This window comes from Lemur catta, chromosome 2, assembly GCF_020740605.2.
Source record: "Lemur catta isolate mLemCat1 chromosome 2, mLemCat1.pri, whole genome shotgun sequence".
In the NCBI taxonomy this organism is placed as follows: Eukaryota; Metazoa; Chordata; class Mammalia; order Primates; family Lemuridae; genus Lemur; species Lemur catta.
The window spans coordinates 52,325,209-52,350,072 of record NC_059129.1 but is presented as its reverse complement, the minus strand read 5'-3'; the positions used below and the strand labels follow the sequence as shown (position 1 = coordinate 52,350,072).

General features: G+C 55.5%; 1 protein-coding gene and 1 non-coding gene across 2 annotated transcripts; one reads left to right on the top strand and one right to left on the bottom strand.

The window, feature by feature from the left end:
* The first annotated feature begins 429 nt into the window (after positions 1-429).
* On the top strand, positions 430-533 carry LOC123633686. The gene has a single exon (XR_006733710.1). It is a non-coding gene; the product is annotated as a U6 spliceosomal RNA (small nuclear RNA).
* A 7,481-nt stretch (positions 534-8,014) lies between these two features.
* Positions 8,015-24,138, bottom strand: VEGFA (vascular endothelial growth factor A). Its single transcript, XM_045542046.1, has 8 exons — positions 23,011-24,138; positions 19,960-20,008; positions 16,702-16,898; positions 15,830-15,906; positions 15,451-15,480; positions 13,574-13,645; positions 12,272-12,403; positions 8,015-9,943 (listed from the first exon to the last, which is right to left on the bottom strand). Exons 1-8 carry the CDS (start codon positions 23,074-23,076, stop codon positions 9,922-9,924), a joined length of 645 nt encoding a protein of 214 aa, XP_045398002.1. The 5' UTR covers positions 23,077-24,138; the 3' UTR covers positions 8,015-9,921.
* Between the last annotated feature and the right edge of the window lie 726 nt (positions 24,139-24,864).

The window sequence follows — 24,864 nt, the reverse complement described above, 5'->3', positions numbered from 1 at the left end:
CAGAGAGGTTGAGAAACTTGCTGAAGGTCACAGAGCCAGAAAACTCTACTGATGTCAAAAGTAGAGCTCAGCTCTGTCCACTTGCAAATCCTCTCTTCCTACCACCCATGCCCAACCACAATGACAACAGCCAGCCTTTCCTGGGTACTCACAGCATGCCAGTCACCACCCTAGGCCCGTCCACATTTCCCTGAACGTCAGTGTCTCATCTCTAGGACGGGGACATTACTGCCTACGTCTGGTGTTGAAAGGGTGATGTGATGTTAGTATACCAAACACTGTGAAATGGGTGTCATGGTGCCTGTTTACAGATGACAGCCGGGATTCAGAAAGGTGATTTTGTCCTAAGACATCATTTAGAAGCTGTCAGGGTTGAGGCTGTCTTTTGGGTTTGGGTTTTGGACCTCAGGGCTTAGAATTAGCAGCCGGGTGCTCACTGGGGCAGCATATGTACCAAAATTGGAACAATACAGAGATTAGCATGGCCCCTGTGCCAGGACGACACACACATTTGTGAAGTGTTCCATATTTAAAAAAAAAAAAATTAGCAGCTGGGATTGGAACCCAGGCCATCAGGCCAGGCCAGACCAGCAGTGACCCAGTGTTACCAATTCTGATAGCCAGATAGAAGGTTATTAATAGCCCTGAGGTGTTTATTGCTGCACAGTCAGCAGTTCCCAGAGAGCCGCTCGGGGTCACGGGACCGCAGCCAGGTCAGCCGCCCACCCCCCAGCCCCGGGGGGCTCGTCCTGAGAAGCTGACTCCCTAGCTGGGCTTCACCCGCCCCCTGGGAGCCCTTAGCCAACCAGGCGGCCGCCCCGTGACTAGGAATGGTGACCCCTGTCACACTTGTGTGTGTGCAAGCCCGTGTGGATGTGCTCGTGCAGAAGAGGCTCTGTAAGAACCAGGCGTCTTGCTCCCGGGGGGATGGGAGGGGGAGGATGCCTCGGGAGGGCTGCTGGGGGCAGAGCTGCCCCCACGATGCCCGGCCTCCAGCCCCACTATCCTGTCTCTTTCTCAAGCTGGTGGGAGAGCAGCTGGGGAGGGAAGTAGGGGAGCCCTCGGGTGGGAATGGAAATGCCTTTGGAAGCCAAAAGCAAACAGCTAAGCAAACGCTTTTCCTGAATATCTCCCGGAAGACATCCTTCTGCTGCCTCTCCAGGAGACGGGATCCCAGCTCTCAGAGTCCCAGGGACAACCTTCTTCTCCCCCGCCCTAGTCCCAGAGCCCCACCCCAACCCTTTTGCTCAAAGATCCCAGAACAAGCAGGTTTTCCTCCTGAGGGAGCTTCTGAGGTCAGCCCTGGGGGCCTCCACTGTCCCTTAAATGACAGCTGGCCCAGGCCGCCTGGCCCAGGCCTCAGCGTTTATTGCCCGGAGCACAGCTGTACGTACAAGGGTGGACATCAAGCCTCCTCCACCAGCCTGCAGACTCCTGCTGTGTTTAGGGGGACATAGAAGATTGGTCTGTGTTCTGGGCCTGTTTGTTTGTCCACTAATTCCACAAATACTCGTGCAAGCCCACCTTGTGCCTGGCCCTGGGTTCAGAGCCGTAGGCTGTTGCCCCTGCAGGAGGGCTCTCTCCACACGCTCCCTGCCCTTCAGCCCACCCTTTTTCTCCCTCCTGGGCTCCAGGGCTGAGCCAGCTCTGGCTGGCCCCACTCGTCAGCAGGAGAATAAGGATGTATGCTGGCAAAGATGGGGCCAAAACCCAGACAGAGTGCTTCAGGATTTTTTAAGTACGGAGGAAAAAAAAAAAAAAAACAGGCAGGGCCCAGTGGCTCATGCCTGTAATCCTAGCTCTCTGGGGAGGCCGAGGCAGGAGGATCGCTTGAGGTCAGGAGTTCGAGACCAGCCTGAGTAAGAGAGAGATCCAGTCTCTACTAAAAATAGAAAAATTAGCCAGGCATGGTGGTGCACGCCTGTAGTTCCAGCTATTCAGGAGGCTGAGGCAGGAGAATGGCTTGACCCCAAGAATTTGAGGTTACAGTGAGCTATGATGACGCCACTGCACTCTAGCTGGAGCGACAGAGTAAGACTCTGTCTCAAAAAAAAGCTAAAATGTACTAAAGGGGGAGCTCAGAGACAAAAAAGCATTGGTGAGGAGACTAGAATAATAACGTAATTATAATGACCATTTTTGAGCACACCCTGCAAACCAGTCCATGCACAAGGTACTTTCACATGTCCACATCACTTCATACCCTCAAACTCCACCATGTAAGTGTTATTGTGCCCATTCGATAGATGAGAAGGTTGAGGCCCAGGGAAATAATTTGTCCAGTGGCAGAACCAGGAATCCAATCTAGGTCTGCCAGAAGTCTTGGTGGGACTCTGGGCAGCCCAGATAGGGTTCTGCAGAAGCACCAGGCAGGGCATCTAAGGAGAGGTCCCTACGGATGTCCTCACAGGGCATCACCCCATCTCCTAAAGGACTTCCAGTCCCAGGATGGTTGGACCGGCTACAAACAAGGAGTGGGAGCATAGTTTTCCTGCAGGAAGTCTGAGCAGGTGACAAATGGGGTTCTCAGCCCTCTGCAGCAGAGGGGACAGGAGGAGCCCCTGGAAAGGGGTGTGTGTTGGCAGCTGCCCCACTTGGAACCAGATCCAGGGACCATCAGGGATGTGTGGGGAAACATCAGGGCTCGGGCTGGGGAGCCATGCACGGCTGTGACAAATGGAGAAGCCCTTTGGGACTGTGAATGCACGTGGAGGGCAGAGGGAAGGATGGGGTCAGAAGCCTGGAAAGGGCTCGTCTGGCACCAGCATCCGGCGACTCTGCACAGCTTCAACAGCTAAATGAAGGCAAGGTGGTGCCTTCCCGAGACTGGTTTCCACCTTAATCAACCAAGAAGTGTCCGATGGAGGGGGTTCTGTCTCCTCCCTCAGACTGGAAACTCTTGGAGGGCAGGGAGCATGCTGAGGGCGAGGGCAATGTCACCCTGAGACTGGGCACTCCCTGAGGGCAGAACTTATATTTCCCTTGCGAAGAAAATAATTCCCCAAAGGCAAATGCAGCCTTTGCAAATCTTTTCCAGATCCCAGCCCTCTCTTGTCCTGGGGAGCCCAGGGCCCAGCCTTGCTCCCACAGGCACCTGTGCCTGATGTGCCCCTTCTTTTGAATCGCTGTCCCTCTGTCCCAGCTCTTCCCCTTTCTGAGTCACCCCTTCCATCCTGTCCTCAGCAGATGCTCGGCCAGGCCCTGTCTTTGCCTTGTATTTTCCTTTTCCAGGCTGATTATAAATATTTACTGATTCCTTCCCTGCCCTCCCCTCTTCCCCATGTCCTGATGGATAATGTCCCATGGATGCAGCTGAATTATCTCCCCCAGCAACTCTGAGGCCAACTTGGTGGGGCTTCCCAAGTGTCATCTGGCTTATGCTAAAGCCACTCCTAGTCGATGAGAGACCATCCTATGCGTCCTGTGTCCATGAGGCCTGCTTTCTCTTGGTGAGACTTAATAGAACTGAGTCCCTCTCCTCACTCCAGAAATTAGGATGATACTTTGTCCTGCCTGGGTCAGCCCTTGCCCTGAGTCTTCCCACCACACTTAGCACAAGGACAGACCCCTGGGGTCTGATTGTCTTATAAACATGTCCTTCCTTCCTTCCTTGGACCTCCCTCCACCCACTGAGACCTTCATGCATACCAGTAAAACCTTGTGGATAGGAAGGGACGAAGGTCCTAATCCCAAGGAAGTGACCGTTTAGTTGGATGGTTTTGTTATTACTGTTGGGTAACAACCACCCCAAAACTTAGTAGCTTTAAACAACAGCCCATACATTTGCTTACAGCTCGGTAAATTTGGACAGGGGATGTCTTTTCTCTACTTTATGTGTTGTTGGCTAGAGTGACTCACCTGGCACTAAAGAATCCAAAATGACCTCACTCACGTTTGGTGCCTCAGCTTGAGGTGGCTGAAACAGCTGGGGACTGGCTGAAGCCCTCTGCCTCCCTCCCCTCCTCTGCCTGCCTCCACGGCCCCTCTCTCCAGCAGGGTAGTTGGACTTCCTTACAGCATGGCAGCTGCCTCCCAAGAGGACGACAATGGAACTTACAATGCCTCTTAAAGCCTACGCCTAAAAGTTCCAGACTATCTCTTCTGCCACACTCTTAGTCAAAGCTGGTCATAAAGCCAGCCCAAATTCAAAAGGAGGAAAAATAAATAGATCCTACTTCTTGCTGGGAAGAGAGCACGTGCACACAGGGATGGGAAGAACTATTTGCACACAGGCCGCTACAATGATCCTAACACTCGAAACTGATCCAGAGTCACCAAGTCCTGTGTGGATCCACACACCCTCCTTGCAGGCAGTGCTGTTGGAGGGAGGAGAGTGGGCTGGCAGTTTCCCTGGAGAAGCGGGGGCTCTAAAGGCCTTTGAGGGCTCTGACCAGGGTAGGTAGCTGCTTTGGGGGAAGGGAAAGGGTCTCAGGCCAGGCAGAACAGAGAAGCTCCAGGGAAAACAATGGCCAGATCGCAGGGTGTGAGTCCCACAGCGGGTGTGAGTCCCACAGAGGGGAGATGAGCTGGGAAGGCAGGGCAGGTCTGAGGACTTCATTAGGTCTTCTCTGGGTCCTGAGAGAACCTTGGGAAAGGCTCAAGGGGAGTGTCTGAGCAGGTCTTATACAACTGGGGGATGTGGCATTTTCATTTTCTCCTTCTTTTCTCCCTGGTCTATTTCAAGATTGTTTCTGTTATCCAAGGCTGCGTGTTGCAATCGCTTGCGTGCTTAGGTTTCTGCCTTCCACTGACGAGCCCCAGCCCCTGGAGACATCTCTTGCCTTGCCTTGCCTTGCCTTACCACACTTGGGGAAGTCTGGATTTCAGCCCTGGGTTTGGCCACCGTTATATCCTCCCCGTGTCCCACTTTTCTTCTGCCTGTTTGTATTCAGTCTAGACGACTCATTTTTACTTGTTGATGTCCTGCCCTAGCCTGGGGCAGCTGTGGTGTGGTGGAAAGAGCACTAGAGTTGGAGTCAGGAAAGCTGGTTTAAATTCTGGCTTGGCCATTTACTGGTTGTGTGTAAATCTGGGCAAGTTATTTACCCTTTCTGAGCCTCCTGCTTCTCATTTTTTAAGCAAGAATAATGAGCCCCATCTCCAGGAAGGCTAAAAGGAGGAAACAATACTGTCACTGATGAAGAGGCCTTTGCTTCTAATCCCTACTGGCTGACTCTGAGTTCACTTCTAGCCAAGTCCTGCTCTAGTCCCCACTTGCCCAGCAAGCCCTCCACTAACCATTCCTGACATCTTTATAGAAACCCTGTACCTATCTCCATAGTCTTGGTGTGAAATTCTCAGTCTCCAGGCCTGTTTCAACATCAGTCATTTAACAAATGTTTATTGAGCACGTACTATGTTCCAGGCACCATTCCAGGAGCTAGAGATGCAATGAACAAAACAGACAAAATCTCTGCCCTCATGGAGTTTGCATTCTAGTGGGGAGAGAGAGAAAAAAAGGGAAGTCAATTTTAGAGTGACAGTGTCCAAAATGGTAGCCACTATTCACATGTATACATTGAGCACTTGATATGTGGCTACAGAGAATCGAGGTATGCAACAAGTATAAAGTACACACCAGATTCAAAGACTTAGTACCAAAAAAATGTAAAATCTCTCATTAATATTATATTGATTAGATATTGAAATATTTTAGATATGTCGGGGTTAAATAAAATATATTATTAAAATTAATTTCACTTGTTTCTTTTTACCTTTGGAAATATGGCTCCCAGAAAATTTTAAATTACATATGTGGGCCAGAAGCAGTGGCTCACACCTGTAATCGTAGCACTCTAGGAGGCTGAGGCGGGAGGATCGCTTGAGCTCAGGAGTTCAAGACCAGCCTGAGCAAGAGCAAGACCTCGTCTCTACTAAAAATAGAAAAATTAGTTGGGTGTGGCGCACGCCTGTAGTCCCAACTACTTGGGAGGCTGAGGGAGGAGGATCACTTGAGCCCAGAAGTTGGAGGTTGCAGTGAGCTATAATGATGCCACTGCACTGTAGCTTGGGCAACAGAGCGAGACTCTGTCTCAAAAAAAAAAAAAAATACATATATGGCTCACAGTATATTTCTTTTGGACAGTGCTGTTCTAGAGTTTATTAGGAGGTGACAGGTACTATAGGAAAAATGAGGGGATCATGAAAAGAAGGAGCTCGAGTGCAGACTGGGAAGGGGGATCCATGTAAATGCAGCGGTCGAGGTAAACCTCACTGAGAAGGCAGCAAGACTTGAAGGTGAGGGAGCCAGCCACACTGCCGAGTGTGAGGAAGAGTGCTCCAGAAGAAAAGGCAGCCTGTGCAAAGGCCTTGGAGCAGGAGCATGCCCACTACATTTGAGGAACAATGAAGCCAGTGTGGCTGGAACTGAGTGACCAAGGTGGGCGGGTCAGAAGTCACTGAGTAATCAGGGAGGGTGGTGCAGGCCTTTTAAGGCCATTTGGCTTTATCTCTGAGTAAAACAGAGACTCTGAAGGGTTTTGAGCCAAAAGTTGGCATGATTTGGCTCCCATTTGAACAGGCTCACTCCAGCTGTTGTGTGAGAATCAACTAAAAGGGAGGCCAGAGGAGATTCCAGGAGGCCAGTTTAGAGGCTCTGGCAAAAGTCCAGGTGGGATGACAATAGCACCTACCTCCCAGGGCTGTTGTGCAGATTCAGTGTTAACCAGAGTGGATGCTGACATGTGTTAGATGATTGGGAAAGGAGCACTTACTAGAGCAAAAGCTCCCTGAAGGCAGAGACCTTGCCCCCTGTCCTCCACACAGCGTAGACGAAGGGCCCAAAGAAGCCTACAGTGCCGGTCACCCAGGGCGTCCTCCCACCCTGGGGGCATCTCCCCCTAAAGGAACGCAGTAGCCTCCTACTGGCCTCTCTGCCGCTCGCGCTATTGCCAGGCACCATGGAAAAGCGTGTCTGACCAGGCCACTCCCTGTTTGTGGCTAAGCTCCTCAGCTGTTGCCCATCCCGGCCAGATCTCAAGTTCCTGGCACTGAGCCGCAGACGCCCCTCCAGCTAACCTCCACCCCTCTCCAGCCTCAACCCCCTCACCCACTCCCTGCCTGTGCTCGCACACTCTCCCTTCTGCCTGGGATGCCCTCCACCTTTTCACCCTCCCCCTGCCCTGTTCCACCTGTCTTCTACCCATCCTTTGAGGGGCAGCCTAGATATATCATGGGAAGACCTCCCCCCGCAGCCACCACCCCCAATACAACTCCCGCCCTCAAGCTAGATCAGATGCCCCCAGCACATTTTATCCACTTTCTATTCACAGATTTATAGTTCTGCGTCTCCCCACCCACTCACCCTCACCAGATCCTTGAGGGGTAGAGTTGTGTCTTATAACAGCATCCTATGCCACAGCACAATAGCTGGCCCAATATTTATTCAAACCATATTTATGGTTAGAGGAAGTGGATTAGGAAGCATTGCTCTTCAATGTCAAAGACCCAGACAGGTTCCACCTTCCCCAGGACCAGGACAGGAGAGAAGGCACATGCAGCAAGGTGGGGCAGGAAGTCCCATCAGTGGCAATCAGACCTGTGGGTCTGTCTTTCAGAGGCGCAGGGACTCACTAAATTATACCCTGGGGTCACAGCCTCCCAGCAACACCCCCTTCCCGCTCCCAGCCTGTAGTGTAACCAAGACCCCACAGCAAAACACAGCCCTCTCCTATCTCCTGGGCAGCAAGCTTGGAGACATGGCCAGTCCTTCCTTGACCGAGGGACAGTGGCCTGGATCACCTAATTCCTGAAGGCAGCATTCCCCCTTGCAAGGGCCCTCGGCTCCTAAGGCACTGTCTCCCCTCCCCCCATTCCCAGGGCTCCCCCAGGACCAGCCCAGACAGAATGGAAGAATGTTGCCCAGTACAACGAGGTGGGTCACCCCATATCCTATACATCAGACACCCCTTTCCCAGACCTAAGACAAATGCCATGTTCCCCAAGAGAGGAGGGAAAGGGGGCCAGAGGAAGTCTGGAACAAGGATTAAATGGAGAAGGAGAAACCAAAAGGAACTTTGAGATCAGAATTAAATTCTTTAATACAAAATGCCTTTTTTAAGATATATCTGTATTTCTTTGTCGTTGTTTAAAAATAAATATGTACTACGGAATATCTCGAAAAACTGCACTAGAGACAAAGACGTGATGTTAATATCTTTTTCCCCCCACAATTATTACGGATAAACAGTAGCACCAATAAATAAATGATAACAAATATTAAAATTAAAAAAGGAGAGAGATTTAGTATGTAGAATTCTCTATTTTTTCTTGTTTTGTTTTTACATATAAAAAACAGAATAGCAATGTCTATTTTATCAGAATCACATATATACATAAACATATATATATATATATACACACAAACACAAGTTGCCAAATATATATATAGTATGTAGATGTATATTGAAACCTCATTTCAAAGGAATGTGTGGTAGGGAGCCAAGGTAAAGGGGAGGGCAGAGCTGAGTGTTAGCAAAATTAAATATCTGTTCAGGACAAGCTAGTGACTGTCACCGATCAGGGAAAAAGAGATTGGAACCACGGATTTTATACATAAAAACCAGTACAAATAAGATAGAGCAAGAGAGAACAAGAGATACATCTCATAAATAGTTGAAATTAAATATTAACCAAGAATACTGAAAAAAACCTAGTCTTTAATTAAATTAACTGTTTTAATTTCTAATTAAAAAGGGATATTAAATAAGTACCGTATATAAAACATTTTCTCTTTTCTCTGCCTCCACAGTGGGCACGTGGATCCTGCCCTGTCTCTCTGTGCCTCGGGAAGGAAAGGGTCGGGGGGTGGAGGAGGGTTAACCACTCACGCACAGCCAGGTCTCCTGGGGGGACAGAACTAGTGGTTTCAATGGTCTGAGGACATTAGGTCCCCCTGGGCTGCACCCCAGGATGGGGTGGCAGGAAGAGGACCAGGGTGGGTCCCAGGAGGAGAAGCTGTCTCCAGGCTGCTGCTTCCACCAATGTCTCTTCTCTTGGCTGGGACCTCTGTCGGTGGCCCCCTGGGCAACTAGGAAGCGGGTGAGAGCAGAGGAGGGCCGCCCAGGCTCCTGAATCTTCCAGGCAGTGCCCCGGGGGCAAGATGCCCATGTAGCACGTGGAGAGGATCCCCAAAGCACAGCAATGTCCCGAAGCTCCACAAACTCCTAGTTGGAGCCAGCATCCTTTTCACTGTACCTGTCATACATATTTCTGTCCATTTGACTCAGGGTAAAGGCTTGGGGCCAGGGCTGGGTTTGTCGGTGTTCCCAAGGGTGGGTCATATTTGCCCCCATGCCCTGGCCTTGCACATTCCCAGGCAGGGGAGAGGACCCTGGCCCCCGAAAAGGGACAAAAAAATTTATGCCAGAGTCTTTCATCCCATCCTCTTCCCTGTCAGGATCTGGGTGGTGACATTCTCCTCAAACTCAAGTCCACAGCAGTCAAATACATCCAGTGAAGACACCAATAACATTAGCACTGTTAATTTAAAAAAAGAATATATATATTTTATATATATAAAATATATATATTTATTTTTATATATATTATATATATATATAAACGTATGTATGTGGGTGGGTGTGTCTACAGGAATCCCAGAAATAAAACTCTCTAATCTTCCGGGCTCGGTGATTTAGCAGCAAGAAAAATAAAATGGCGAATCCAATTCCAAGAGGGACCGTGCTTGGTCACCCGCCCGGGAATGCTTCTGCCGGAGTCTCGCCCTCCGGACCCAAAGTGCTCTGCGCAGAGTCTCCTCTTCCTTCATTTCAGGTTTCTGGTCTAAGGACTGTTCTGTCGATAGTGACGGTGGTGTGGTGGCGGCAGCGTGGCTTCTGTGTCAGTCATTCTGTATCGGTCTTTCCTGGTGAGAGGTCTGGTTCCCGAAACCCTGAGGGAGGCTCCTTTCTCCTGCACGGCTCACCGCCTCGGCTTGTCACATCTGAGGGAGAGGGAAAACCAGGGCTGCGGTTAGGGCCAAGTGGGAAGGCCGAGCCACGAGGCAGGCAGCCGCCCCACGAGAGCAGAGAGGCCAGGAAAGGTGCCGTCCTGCGACAGAAAGCCACAGTGTGAGGGGGAGCCCCAGCCCCTGGCCCCCGTCCGAGCAGCGGCTATGCATGCTCGGGGGCTCCCAGTCTGCCCTCTGGAGCTTGCAATAATCTACTGGAGACAAGACAGAGACGTGGGAACACTTTACAAAGCGACAAGTGAACAAGTACCAAAGAACAGTCCCTACTTGACATTTTAAGAGCTGATGGGCGGCCAGAGTTGGGTGAAGTTAATCAGAAGAGGCTCCTGCAGAGGAGGTTGCTCAGCTCTCCACGGGGCTGGTATGAGGAAGAGGACGGGCAGGGCCTCCGGGAGGGCACCCTGCGCCAGGGCAAGTTGCGTGAGGCTCCCGCCACAGTGCAGCCAGAGGGCCTGGGCCCCGGGGAGGTGACGGACAGGCCCACCTCCCGGCCTTGACTGTGGGCCTCATCTCTCTCGACATGGCCGGCAGCTGCAGGCCCAGGTCCTAGGCCGCCTTTCCTTTCTAATACGCTGTTTAATTTGGTGGTTTCACTATTCCTGTTGAAGCAAAGGGGACCTCCCAGAACTTTCTCCTCACGCTCCTGCCCCGGGGCTGGTTGTCTTTTATCCTCTGCACCGAGATGAGGCAGAAAAGGCCTGGCCCCTCTGAGAGCCTGGGAATGGGGGTCCTAAGACTCCGATCTTGGAAACTAAAATTCCCAGATACAGCCAGGTTGGGGGTTAGACGCGGTCTTTGGAGGTTAAAGTAACTTCATTTAGCTCCCAGGTCGCTTCACCCCACTCCCATCCCAGACAGTCTCCCTGCAGAATAGGCACCACAGACACCCTAAAAGGGCAAGTCTCTCATCAGCCCCAAGGCCCCCTGGGAAATTGAGACCCCCTCATCCAGCCCCGGAGTGAGGCAGAGACTCCACCCCTCAACACTAATATACACTTCCTGTCTTCACATAGTGCCAAGACAGACAGAGCCCACAACTCAGGGCCCGGTTCCGGTGTCCCCTGAGCACTCACAAGCCACAGGAACATTGGCGGGGGCCGGAGGGGACACTCCCAGGACTTTGTTGGTGGAGTGTCTACTAACTGGGAGGTGCCTTGGCCCTGCCTGAGGAATCCCCATGAAAGCCCCTCCTCCCTGGGTGGAGTTCACCCTGGTCCAGAGGGCCCCGCACTTTGAGCACAGGCCAGGGGTATAAAGAATGCCGGTGGAGGCACCCAAAGATTGCCTGCCATTTGTCACGGCCCTGTGCTCCCCTGAACTCAGTCGTGTATTCACGCATGCACTTGACACTTCCTTGGTCCCCACATGGACAAGGAACAGAGGTACAGATGCCTGGGGCTCACACGGTAAATGGAGGTTAGAGCCCAGGTTCAAGGAGTGAGCTCAGCCTCCTCCCTCCGCCCATCCTGGGGGCATTTGGAAATGTGCGGGCTACCTCAGGTTGTCACTCTGACCGGTGGAGGCTTAAAGGTTCTCAGATGCTACACCTCCTTCAATGTGCAGGAAGAATTACCCTGTCCTGAACCAACAGCCAGAGCCCTGGTCCTCAGGGAGCCCCAGTCTGAGGGGGGACACGGCCCTGTCCTCGGGGAGCCCCAGTCTGAGGGGGGACACGGCCCTGTCCTCGGGGAGCCCCAGTCTGAGGGGGGACACGGCCCTGTCCTCGGGGAGCCCCAGTCTGAGGGGAGACTCATCCCTGTCCTCAGGGAGCCCCAGACTGAGTGGGGGAGACTCATCCCTGCCCCCATGAAGAAACCCTGAGGGGAAGAGAAGTCTCTGAAGTGCCGACTCGGGAGAGCGGTGGCAAGGCCCGCCGAGAATGCTGCGCTCGGCAGACATCGTTCCACACCCGGAAGGGCTCTCAGTTTCTCGGCACGAGCACCAGAGGTCGTAACAACATCAGTACCAACAGCCACTACGAGCAGCAGGACCACAGGACACAACACACAGCTTGCGTCCACACCACCACATTAAGCCACACCAGCCTACCCACTCAGGCAACCAGAGCAACCTCTGAACAGGCCCCGCCAGGCTGGACCAGCGCCCACAGCCCACCTCAGGGGCCTCACAAGCAAAGAAAGTAGCAGTCACCAGGCAGGCAGCTAGAAGCCAAGCAAGCAGCTGGCCCCTCTCAGGCGCGCGCGCTCTCTCTCTCTCTCTTTCTCTCTCTCTCTCTCTTTCTCTCTCTCTCCATCTCTGTGTGATGCCCCTCTCTGACTCGCTCGCCCTCTGGGAACCAACCTGCAAGTACGTTCGTTTAACTCAAGCTGCCTCGCCTTGCAACGCGAGTCTGTGTTTTTGCAGGAACATTTACACGTCTGCGGATCTTGTACAAACAAATGCTTTCTCCGCTCTGAGCAAGGCCCACAGGGACTGCAAAAAGGCAAAAGGAAAGACATCTAAGCTAGAGCATCAGCAGAGAGAGAGAAAAAACACCCATGCAACACCCCCTAACACATCCACAGCTGCATCCCCACCCGGCTCCTCAGCCCCCAGGTCCTTCCAAGCCCTGGAAGGGTCGAAGCACTACAGCAGGAGAGAGTGGCGGAAAGAGGCGGCACTGGCTAGACGCCTGCCCACAGGAAGAGGCAGGCACAGACAGGCAGAGAGTGCAGGAAGAGGCTGCCATAAGGGGCAGTGCTGTGTCCCAAGGAGACAAGGATGAGTCTCAGGCCGCAGGGCCCCAACTGCTGCTGCCCCCGGATGAGCACACCTTGACTCTTCACCTTCGGGGACGACATTCGGGGGCCACTGAGATCGCCAGGGGCCACCTCCTCCCTGGGCAAGGGCTCAGGCCCAGGCCCCCTCACCAAATGTAGGCTAAAGTGGGGTGTGATGGTAGGCCAAGCCCAGAGGCGGTGTCCACAGGCCAGGCCACTGGTGGCCAAGGGGCTCAGGGCAGCCACAGCCTCCGCAACCCAGAGGAAGAGGCCTCCCTACAGGGAGGCTTCTATGGGTGCCCTAGTGGGCCTGGAATACGGGGTTCCTCTCCAGAGGCCCAAGTCCACGAGGAGCCAAGGCACTTCCACGAGATGAAGAGGGCCCGTTACACGGTGCTTGACCACACCCAAGCTCCTCCTTCAGCTGACAACAAGCTCCCTCCAGTCATTCATAGCCCTTCCTCGTGCCATGCCTGCCCTCCCCACCACCCTCAGCTTCCAGACAAGTGTAGAAGCCTAGAACAGTGGAAACTGTTGGGTGAGCAAGCACCATTGCTTGGCACCCATGCCAACATGGGCCCGCCACCAGTGCCCAGTGGGTGAGAGAAAGTCGGTGCCCAGCCAAGCCAGAGTCCCCTCCCTGAATCCTCCAGGCCGGCTAGGGCCCCCCACCCAACCTCAACCCTGGACCAGCAACACCACCACCAAATGTACCCACTGGTGCCAATTAGTGGAGTGAGAGTGAGAGAGAGACACAGGCCAGAAGGGAAGGAGAGAGCCAGGAGGGGTCGGGGGAGGGAGGCAGCGTTATGGGGTACTGCAGGCAGGACTTTGATATGGGGCCAGGGAGGCTCCAGGGAGTTAGCAGCGGGCACCAACGTACACGCTCCAGGATTTATACCGGGATTTCTTGCGCTTTCGTTTTTGCCCCTTTCCCTTTCCTCGAACTGATTTTCTGGAAAATAAAAAAACAGAGACAGAGAGAGAGAGAACGAGGGAGGGGGAAGGGGACAGCAAAAGAAGCAGTGAGGAGGGCAGGGGTGCGAACAACCGCAACAGAGCGGCGCAGGGGCCTGCTCCCTGCAGCAAGGCGTGGAGGGAGACGGGTGGTCTCTGGGAAGGCGGGCACACAGCACCACAGGTGAGCCTGGGCAGCACGCACCAGGTGGCTCCTTCTCCTACTGTGCCCATCCCGGGGTGGCAAACTCAGCCCTGGGCAAGGCTTTCGGTGGGAAGCAGAGACTGGGTGGAGGACACAGGACCAAAGAGCCTCCATGCTCACAGCAGCTCCTGGTCCCAGGTGGGGGCAAAGCCCTGAGGCAGGCTCTTTGCCCAGCAATTCTGTACAAGTCTGACCTTGAAGGTCAGGGGCAATAAAAAGTAGGCCAGACATTGGGGAAAAGGTCAGAGATCCCACCTGATGGGAGATGGCAGGCGGTGCTTTAGGCACCTTCTGCCTCCATTTCCAAGTGCAGTAACAGGGGTCCTTCAAGGCCCTGCCTCTGGAAATCCCAGTGTGGAGGAGCAGCTACCTTGAGATCTGGCACAAAACCAAGAGTAGCACAAGAAAGGTACCAGCCCGCCCAGCCATCACCTGGGCTGAGATGTCCTGGAGCCCCTGGAAGGCAGTGGGGTGGGGTGGGACTTAGGGAGGGTTGGGGAGGAGGGGCCTGGGCGGGTGCTTGGCTTGTCAGAGCCTGCTACGCCATCTCACCAGGCTCTCTTCCGAGCCCAGGCGAGCCCCCAGCTCTCCCCGTGGGCAAAGCAGGCATTTGGAGAACCAGGCAAGGGGGGCAGGCCGTAGCCTGTCCCCCTCAAGGGAACCAGCACTTTCCATGCCTGCCAGGCCCAAGAGAACACAACTCGGAATGTCTGTCACAGGGAAGAAAGGAAGAGGAGAAGGGACCAGAGAGGACAAGTCTGCTCTTCCTCAGGTAAAGGTGGCCAAAGGATGGAAGGAGGAGGGTCTTCGCATACTCACACTCTAGAAGCTGTGGACTTAGGAAAGAGGCACAGGGGTTGAGGCCTAGGGGACTTCAGTGTCCCCAGGGCAGTGGGGCCAGACAGGATGGGAGGGTAGGACACAGGTGCTCTCTCTCAGTCTCTTTCCCCGTAGGCCTGTCCCCAGTGCCAGCTGCTCACCTTGTCTTGAAGGCTTGCTGCCCCCAGACCTTGCCCTCACCCCCATCCTGCCCCGACCCTCCATGCTGAGCAACTGGAAGCCTCTGAAAATGGCCAACATTCAACTTGTTCTCCCTGGCCAAGAGGGTTGTGTGTCTACCGCCTGCCCTACTCCTCCTGAGGGGCATGCACCAAGAAAACCCTCAGCTGGCCCCCAATCCAATCGCAGTACCACAATAGCCATCAAAAGAGGCCGTTTTCTCTGACGCACAAAAGCTGGCCTCTCTGCCACCCACCTCCTCTCCCCACTGTGGGTGCCCTAGAGCAAGCCAGGGAGCCAGTGTCCACATTGCTCCCTGACACAACAAAACAGCAAGTCCTGGTAGGGAATGATCTGGAGACCTGGGAAGCATTGCTTCTTCCAAAGGAACTGCGAGGCTCCCAGCTAGGTATTCTCACTAACCCTCGAGCCAGAATCCTGGAGTTGGCTCCATTCCACGACTGGTGCCACAAGTTCTCCACAAGACCAACTCCCTGACCTGGTGAGTCCATCCAGTCCCCCAACAGAGGAAGCCAAGAGCCCCAAACCAAGACAACCGGCCAAGGAGAGAAGGAAGTGCTAAAGTCAGGGCCACTTACTTTTCTTGCTTTGCTCTATCTTTCTTTGGTCTGCAATGGGTAGGGAGAGAGAAGAGAAAAAAACAGAGTTAAAATGGCGATGATAATGCTAGCGATAATAGTAACAGTAGGAAAAACTCAACATAGTATTTATGATGTAGCAACACTGTTTTAATGCCTTTATAAACAATAACTCGCTTAATCCTTATAACAATGCTATGAAGTACCTACTAACATTGTGCCCATTTTACAGATGTGGAAACTGAGGCACATTGCTATAAAATGCCCAAGGCCACAGAGTTGGAAGGTGGACATGGGCTAACAAGGGCAACATGCTTCGCCCTGGAACAGCTCAGGGCCTGCAGCCATTTGCTGACTAAATCCATGACTCCATCCTCACCTGCATTCACATTTGTTGTGCTGTAGGAAGCTCATCTCTCCTATGTGCTGGCCTTGGTGAGGTTTGATTCGCATAATCTAGAGGGGAAGGAAGCAGATCAGAGGTTAGTGACCCAGCCAGCCATACCCAGATGGGACACCCCCGGGGCTCCTGCCACTCGGCACCCAGGGGTTCTACAGAGCAGGGGTGGGTAATGGAGTTGGGGTGGACCAGGAGCTCTAGCAGGAAAGAGCCTTGGGACCACCCCAATTCCCCCAACCCTGCTGGCCTCAAGGAGCCCCTGCTCCACTTGAGGGCAGACATGGCTGCAAGGGTTGGCCAGGCTGGGAATTCAAATCCTGGGTTCTTACCACTCCCCATCCCCTCCCCTTCTTTCATCCCTTCTAGACCTCACCATGATCCCTAGTAGCTACCAGACAGCCACCCCCTCCCCGTGTCTCACAGCTCCCTCCTGCCCTATCTCGGCTGAGATGTGCCCCATCACTAGGTAGCACCAAAAGACTGGCTTTTTCTGATCCAGCTTCCCAAACAGAGCTCCCACGGAGAGAGAGCCCTCAGAGCTCTCTCTAAGAGAGGAGAGGGGCTCACAGACAACAGCCCGCTCCTAAGCCCAGGAGGCAAAGGTCAAGGAGGAGGAGCAGGTGGTCAGGGCTTGCTGGGAACCTCGGCGTCCCAGGAAATGCAAACATCTTCTCCATAGAAGGCAAGACCCCACCATACCTCTTCCTGTCCAACTCAGAGGCAGAAGCCGGACAAGGCAAGTCTAGCTCCTCCTGGAAAGAGCTTCCCAAGAAATGACCCAGAACCACTGGTTCCCAAAATCTTATGCCCCTTCCTATTCCCCCCTGCCCCCACTCCCCACAGGTGCCCACCTGCATAGTGATGTTGAACTCCTCAGTGGGCACACACTCCAGGCCCTCATCGTTACAGCAACCCCCGCATCGAATCACGGGTACACAGGACGGCTTGAAGATGAACTCGATCTCTTCAGGGTACTCCTGGTAGATGTCCACCAGGATCTCAATCGGATGGCAGTAGCTGCGCTTGTAGACGTCCATGAACTTCACTACTGCATGGGAAGGGGTGACATGAGCCCAGTGGGGAATACAAAAGATAGCTGGCTAGCCCCTATCTCTACCCAGCTCTGTAAAGCCACTCCTCAGGGCTTCCATGAGAAGTACCGACTATCAGGCAAGTCCTTCTAAAAATCTAACTTAAGTCCCTTCTGCTGTGTTAGAAGTACTTCCCTAAGCTTTCCAACATCAACACTGATGAAGGTCTGTTTTTATTTCAAAGATTACACGATGCTGTCAAGTTCCAAGGGAGATGGCCTCCAACATCTGATCCCTCAGCCTCACTGTGACAGCTGAGCCAATTCCTGGCTCAACCTTGGTGCCAGAGGATAGTCTGAGCATGGGTACACATGTTGAGGGTGCTCTAAGCTTCCCCTGAAAGGAGGAACAGCCAGCTTTGCCAAGCTAGTCTCTATTTTCCTACAGCCTCCCCACAGCCAGCCATAACATCAGCCATACCAACATTTCTTGAGCACTTACTACATGCTGGCACTGTGTACAGTCAGTAGTCCACAGTTATCATCTCACACAATATTCCCCACATGGTACTGTTAGAGACTAACATTTTGCAGAAGGGGACCTGGAGGCTCAGATAGGCTAAGTGACTTGCCCCAAGGCCACACAGCTAGTTAAGTGGTAGAGTTAGAATCAGCTCTGACACGAAAGCCTTCCCAAACCTATGTCATGCAAAAACAGAGAAGCTTCAGGAGGCACCTTGCCACCTGCCCGCCTTCCTCCCAAGACACGAGCTGAGGAGGTGGTGGGCATCTGCACAGGGGCTGGGTCCGCCAGGAACCCGCAGGTGGCAGTGGGCGGGCACGTTTTGCCGGCCCTGCCAGCCACCGATAACCCCGCCCAAGAGGGCAAACTGCTTGCATCATGGAAAAAACAGTGCTGCCACTGCAGCCACAAAGCATTTCTAGAAGCTGATCTGGAGGGAGAGCAGGGTAAAGACAGCTTCCCAGGCTGGCTGTGAAGCCTGGGGTGCATCGGAGCATGAAGGGGTAATTCTGGGCCATAGGGGCGGGGCCCTTGAGAATAAATAAATGCAGGACTCCAGTGTGACTCCTCCAAATTGTGGCCCAGCCTGCCACTCCCCATCATACCCCGCTACCACCACATAGCAATCCTGCCCCTGAAATGGGTTCCCCTACACAGAGGGAAGAAATCACACTCAGCCAGCGAGGAAGCGCAGGCTGTGGCCATAACTCAGTGTGACCTTGGGCCAGTCCCTCCCCTCTCTGGGGCCTCCGACTCAGCTCATCTGTATAAGTGGGCTGGGCTCATCTCTAAGGGCACTGAAACGGAGGCTGAAATGTGGGGTTTTGTCTTCCATTCCCAGCCCTGAGAACAACTGCCCTTTTCTCAGCCCGGGTAATACAAAGTTTGGAACTTCACCAACGCATCTTAAGCGTATGCCCTGTAGACCGTAGCTGAGCCTCCCCATCACTCCTGCCCCCAGACTTTGTTTCCAAAAGGGTAAAGGAAGATGAGTCGGGGTATGTATACAATAGGTTGGGGGGGAGAAGGCCACAGGTGTGACAACATAAAGAACAGTAGGGTCAGCCAGGCCAACCCCTCACCTTCCCCAAGGTCTCTACTTCTAACCAGACAACAGACGGGACAGAATTCTTCTCTAACCCCAGAGGGCAAAGGTAAAACATTGTCAAAAAGAGTAAATGAGACCAGGAAGTCTGAAAAAAATCGATTTTTAAGGCAGGTCTACACTTTAGACGACTAATCAAGAATTTTTGAACTGACCCTTCATCGTGTTGGAACAGAGGTGGCCCAAGCTTGTGGCCCCACCCAGGAGGGGATAGCAGAAAGGTCTGTCCTGGGCAAGGAGTTGGTAGCTGAGGATAAAAAGACTTGGGTTGGGAATTTCTTTGAAAAGCTTCCCCCTGGAATCCCCAAGGCCTGTGGGAGGGAGAAGGGGCAACTTCGCCCGCACCCCTCATGTCCCAGCCACTGCCTCCGCGGAGAGCTGGCCTCCTGTTGCACAAGCAGGACGCACACATACACTCTAACATCAGGCTTTCGTGGTTTTCCTTATTTATCGCAGACAACCTTTTTTCCAGCAAACAAAGACCATTTGTCTTGCCTCTCCCAGACCACAGAGACCACTGGGAGGCCAAAGGGGGTGGGTGGCACACTGGGAGCAAGGGGCCTGTCAGTGGCTGGAAAGCCAGGCCCTGGGCCAAGGAAAGAGCTCCTGGGGTGGGGAAGGAGGAGGCAGAACCGGCCGGGCATCACTACCCCTGGCTGCTACCCGCCACGGCCACACATGGGATTTAGGTCAAGGAAACTAGCCTGGAGGAAGACCCCGGGGCCTTCCCTCCTCAGAGGTGGCGAGCTGGGGGTGTGGCATCGGACTGGAGCATAGGCCACATTCAGTGGTGGGGAGAGCCAGAGCGTCCCCAGAGAAATGGGAGGATCCCTGCTCCAAACCACAGCGGAACAAAAGGCAGGCAGACTCCGGGTTGGGCAGGGGGCGGGGCGCCTGGGAGCTACAACCAGCCCTCTGCTGGCCTGGGAGGGAAGTTCACAGCACCCAAACCCAGTCCACTAGGGCTTTCTCCACCCCCAGAGGAATGCAAACTGGGACAGGGAGGGGAGATCCCATTAGGCCGGCCCCTCTGCACCTCCAGCTCACACAGGAAGGGTCACAGCCCCCACAGGTGGGATATGGCTATGTAGGAATTGACACTGAACATCCATCCTCCCCAAAAGCAGGGGTGGACAAGGGACACCTCCCCCAACATCTGGGATCCCTGAACACTGTCTTCCTCTCTGTGGTCAAGATTCCCCCTCCAATAAAATTTTACTGAAAAGAGGAGAAGAAAAAGACAAGTTTTGTTTCTAGCAGAAACCCAAACAGAGAAGAGAGTCATCAAGAAACTGAAAGGTTAACCTCATGGTACCCACCTCTTTCTTGGTCTTCATATAGCTGTACCCCTTTCCCCTTCCCCCCTCCCCACAGGTGTGGAAAAGGAATAGGGCCTCCCACCCATCCCCTGAGGGGGCAGGGCCCCCCATCCAAAAACCAGGGAGACTCACCGTCACGGGTAGTGTGCTCTCCTTCTGTCGTGGGCGCAGCCTGGGACCACTGAGGACAGAACAAAGAGCAAGGTGTGGGCAGGGGCAGGGGCACAAAGGCCCAGCCACCCAGCCCCTCCTCCCTCCTTGCTTCCCTCCCAGCCCACAGCCTCTGGCTTCTCCAAGGCTTCTGAGTTTCGAAGAGGGCACAGCCAGGAGTCCCCATGGGCACAGAGCATGCCCACCACTCCTGGACCACTCCAATTCTGAACCCTAGGAAGTTAAAGACTAACCAGATGTTGGGAGGTGGAGGCTCAAAATGCAGGAGGAAAACACCGGAATGCTGCACTGTCCAGGTCCCCTGTCCCGTCCCCATGTTTCCCTCTCCTTGCTCTCACTGCCCCCTTGATTTCCTGGTCCAAAGCCATGGGTAAGTATTAAGGTCAAATAGGAGGACAAATTTGGACTGGGGCAGGAAGGAAGGACTGGGGGCGAGAAAAACAACATGGTGACCTTCTCCTGCTGACATGACAAATACCAGGGTGAGCTGGTGTTGGAGAGGGAGGGGGTGCAGAGGACCAAAGGGTGCCAACCACCCTCCCCCATCCAAACTCTCCCAGTCCTCAGGAATATCCAGCATACCCACAGGTTGCTTAGAGGGGAAAAACACAGGAGGAAACCCCAGGGCAGGAGAGAGCCCCATTTCCCTCCCTGCACAAATCTCCCTAGAGCCTGAATAGATTTCCAAAGCCTCACCAGCTTCCCACGCCCACCTTTTCCCCTGGTTTATTCTCCCTTCCAGAATGAGGAGGTCCCAAGCTCCTCTCACCTGGGCACCTTCCTCAAATGCCACCAGAGAAGCTCTTTATGTCTTAGCAATGCCCAGCCTCTAGGGGGCCCCCTGTACTACCCTAGGTCTGAAGCCTCCCCCAACCCTCCCTACCCCCACAGATCGTTCCTCCCCTCCCCAGAAGCCCTGAAGGTCAACACTCGCAGCCATGTGGACCTGACAGCACCAAGCTGGCAAAGCTTCTCCTAGCCTGTCCTCAGGGTTTCTGGTTCCCACCGACTCCCCACCCCACCCCACCCGCTCCTCTTTCGTGCAGAGCCCAGAGAACCCCAGGACCCACTGGGAGGGAGTCCCACTGTCTCTCTCTCTCTCCTTCCCACACACCAAAATGCACCCCACCCAGGTCCTCCAGCCTTGCCCCCAGAGCCAAGGTCAGAGGAAGCCCCTCTCAAGGGAAGACAACAGAGCCCAGGCTCCCAGCTGGACAGCCTCCCACTGCAGCTCCCTGAGGGACCCCCTGGTTCTACACCTCAGCCCCTCACCCATTCCCACAACGCCCCCTGATTTCCCCCTACCAACATTCTCCCTGCACCCTCCAATCCTCCTGGGCCCCAACAAGAAAAGGGGACAGAAACTTCATATCCCCTCCAAGGCCAGGGGGCACAGGAGGGGTGGTTCTAGGCAGGGAGGGGCCAGGTGCCCTTCTCTGGGGGCCTCTGAAGGTCACACTGTGGCCAGGCAGCCACTCCTCCCCCTCCTCCCTTCTTGGAGGCCTGAAGCCAAGGCCTTTGTGCCAGGGTCTGAGGAACTCCTGGTGGTAGCAGGGACCCCTGTCCATGTCCTTCCTTCTATCTCCTCTCCAAAGGGGACTCTGGCTGAGGGAAGGTGTAAGGGGGAGCAGAAAAGGACCCTTTAGGTGGCTTTGAGAAGCAAGTTGAGTGGGCAAGTTTGGAGTTCCAAAAACCACCTGCTCCAACGCCCCATTTCACCAGGACAAAGTGTGTGCGAGGCTGGCAGGAGCTCCTTCCAAAGATTCAGGAAGGGCTATTCCCATGCTGCCCATGTCACAGCAAATTTCAAACCATTTCTCCAAAAGGGTAAAGTGGGCTAATGACACTCTTTAAACCCTGCCTTCACTCACCCCCATAAAAGCCACAGCACAGCTCACTGGGAACTCTTAGGGAGGGGAGGGAAGCACACTGTCCCCAAGTCGGGACTTTCGGTAGTCTCAACAAAGCACCAGGGTGGGCCCCGACTTCTGACAGCGATCATCTTTTCCCTAGATTCTGGGGCTGGGGAGGGGTTAGATAGATCTTCTCCGCAGAGAGGAGTAAAAAATAAAGGGGTAGCAGGGGCTTCTCTCCATGCTAGGGAAGAAATGGGGAAAGGGAAGGAGGGTTAGGAAATTCCTCCTAGCACAGAGCAAGGGTAAGGGCTGGGGAAGGTGGGAAGGGGTAGGGATGGTTCTCCGCCGGGTCCCCGGGCTGGGGCTACCTCGAGAGGTCACCTTCCCGCGAAGGGCCGGCGGGGGGAGGGGCGCCGCTCGTAGCACTGGGCTCTGGGCTCCGGCAGCCGCGGCTCCGGGAACACGCGGCCGGCCAGGCCCGAGCTGATGTAATCGGCTCCGCGCCGCGCGCGCCCGGCCGGGCGGGGGAGGGCGGGCACCAAGCGGGACGCGAGCGGGGACGGGCGGGGGTGGTGCGGCGCAGGTGGCCCGGCAGGGAGGGGGGTCCCCGCAGCGATCCACCCCAAAACTTTTCCCAAACTCGCGGCTAAGGCCGAAGAGACCGAGTGGCAGTGACAGCAAGCCCCCTCTCTTGCCTGCTCCCTGCCCCCCTCCATGCTCTCCGCCCTCCCGTGGTCCAAGGTCCGAGCACCCCGCTGGCCGCGGGGCTCTGGCTCCCGCCCCCGCTGCCCCGACTTCCAGTTCGTTGGGGACCAGCGGCAGGGAGCAAACTTCAGCCTCCAGCCTCAGCGCAAGCCCAGCCCCCTCGGCCTCCTCCTCCGGCTCCCGCCCTCCGCTGGTCGGCCCAGATCGTACGTGCGGTGACTCTGGTGGGTGGGCAGGGCCCGCGTGGGCGGTGAGACTCTATCCTGGTGCCCTCCCACCTAGCGCGCGCCCCCTCCCCCTACACGTACGACGACAGAGGGGGATGCAGCGCGCCCGGTGCCCATGGACCCGCGTGGGGCACGGAGCCCCCACGCGCGCGCTCGCACGCACGTCCCCAGCCGGGAGAGGCGCTCGCAGCGGCCCGCGGCCCCAGGCGGGCACTGCCGCTTACCTTGGCATGGTGGAGGTAGAGCAGCAAGGCAAGGCTCCAATGCACCCAAGAGAGGAAAAAGTTCATGGTTTCGGAGGCCGGACTCGGGCCGGCGCGGCTTGCGCTCCCTCTCCGGCTCGGGCTGCGGGACGGCCCGCTCTCCTCAGCGCGTTGGCGGGCTCCTCTTCCTCCGGGAGCCGAGGCCCGGGCCAGGGCCTGGGGCGCGCGCGCGGCTGGAGCACTGTCTGCGCACACCGCCGCCTCACCGGTCCATGAGCCCGGCTTCCGAGCGCCGAGTCGCCACCGCGGGCCCCTCTCCTCTTCCTTCTCTTCTTCCTCCTCCCCCTCCTCCGACTGCGGTTCCTCCCGGCCCGAGCTAGCACTTCTCTCCGCTCCGCTCAGCTCGGCTCCCCTGGCGCGGACCACGTCTGCTCCGGAGCGAGAACAGCCCAGAAGTTGGACGAAAAGTTTCAGTGCAACGCCGCGAGCCCCGACCCCCTCCACGCCGCCTCCGGGCGCGGGCTCCGGCTCCTGCCCGCGGCTCGCTGCCGCGTCCACCGTCGGCCGCCGGCCGGGGAGGAGGTGGGCGCTGGGGCTGGGGGCGGTGTCTGTCTGTCTGTCCGTCAGCGCCGCTGGTCGCTTGCGGGATCCCGAGGGGGAGGGCTCACGCTGCGCTCCGGCGGTCACCCCCAAAAGCAGGTCACTCACTTTGCCCCGTCCCTCTCGCTGCTCGTTCTCCCGTGCGCTCTCTCTGACCCCGTCTCTCTCTCTTCCTCGACTTCTCTCTGGAGCTCTTGCTACCTCTTGCCTCCCTCTGCTGGTTTCCGAAATCCAAAGTGATCTGGGGGAGTAAAGGAGCAATCTTCCCCAAACGGTCGGCCCGATTTAAGTGGGGAATAGGAAGCAAAAATAAATTAAAACGGGAAGCAATACAGTTTTTAAAAAATGTTGAAGAAAAAAAGGAGGGGAATAAACCCCGGATAAATGAATATCAAATTCCAGCGCGAGACCCCTGGCGGGTGAGTCCGCAGGACGGTCCGCCTCGCCGCTGCGTCTCGCGACAGAGCGCCGCTGCCGCCGGCTCCGCTTGCCCCTGCGCCGCGGCCTCCGCACAGCCCGGCTGCCCCACGGCTCGGCGATCTCCACCGACACCAGCCGACTAGAAAAAAAAAAAGGCCTGGCCCCGCCCCGCCGGGACCCCGCCCCCGGCCCGCCCCCTGGGCGGGGCCAGGGGCCGAGCCGCTGCCCCTCGCCTCCGGCCGTGTGCGGGCGATCCGGGCTGCGGGCGCTGCCTTCGCCTGGGTACACCCGGTGAGGCCTGGGCCCCCCCAGCCCCCCACAACCGAGGAAAGCTCGACCCCCACCAACGTCCACGGCCTGAAAATTACCCATCGCCCCCTGAAACTCTGCCCAGAGACACATACGCCCGCGGGGTATTGAGGGAGGAGGGAGCAGGAAAGTGAGGTTATGTGCGGACAGGGTCTGAGAGCTATTCCCTCTTTGCTGGGGATACTGGAGGGCCGGGGGCAGGGCGGGTAGCAGGACAGGGGCGACTGGGGAGGGGGACGCACAGATCTAGTGGAATCCCGGAGTGGCCCCTGCCCTTCCATCCCTCCAACGCCCTCAACCCCGACACACACGCATGCACGCACACACACTGACACACGTCCTCACTCTCGCACACGCTGCTCTCGCAAGTTCACCCAGCTTCCCTGTGGTGGCCGAGCGCCCCCTAGTGACTACTGTCTGCACACCCCGGCTCTGACTCTAGAAGGATCGGACCTTGGAAAGCGGGGGGTGCTCTTGAACCCCCCATTTCTGACCTCCCAAACAGTTGCATGTTTGGGACTGGAATGGCCCCATGTGCAGAGAGCC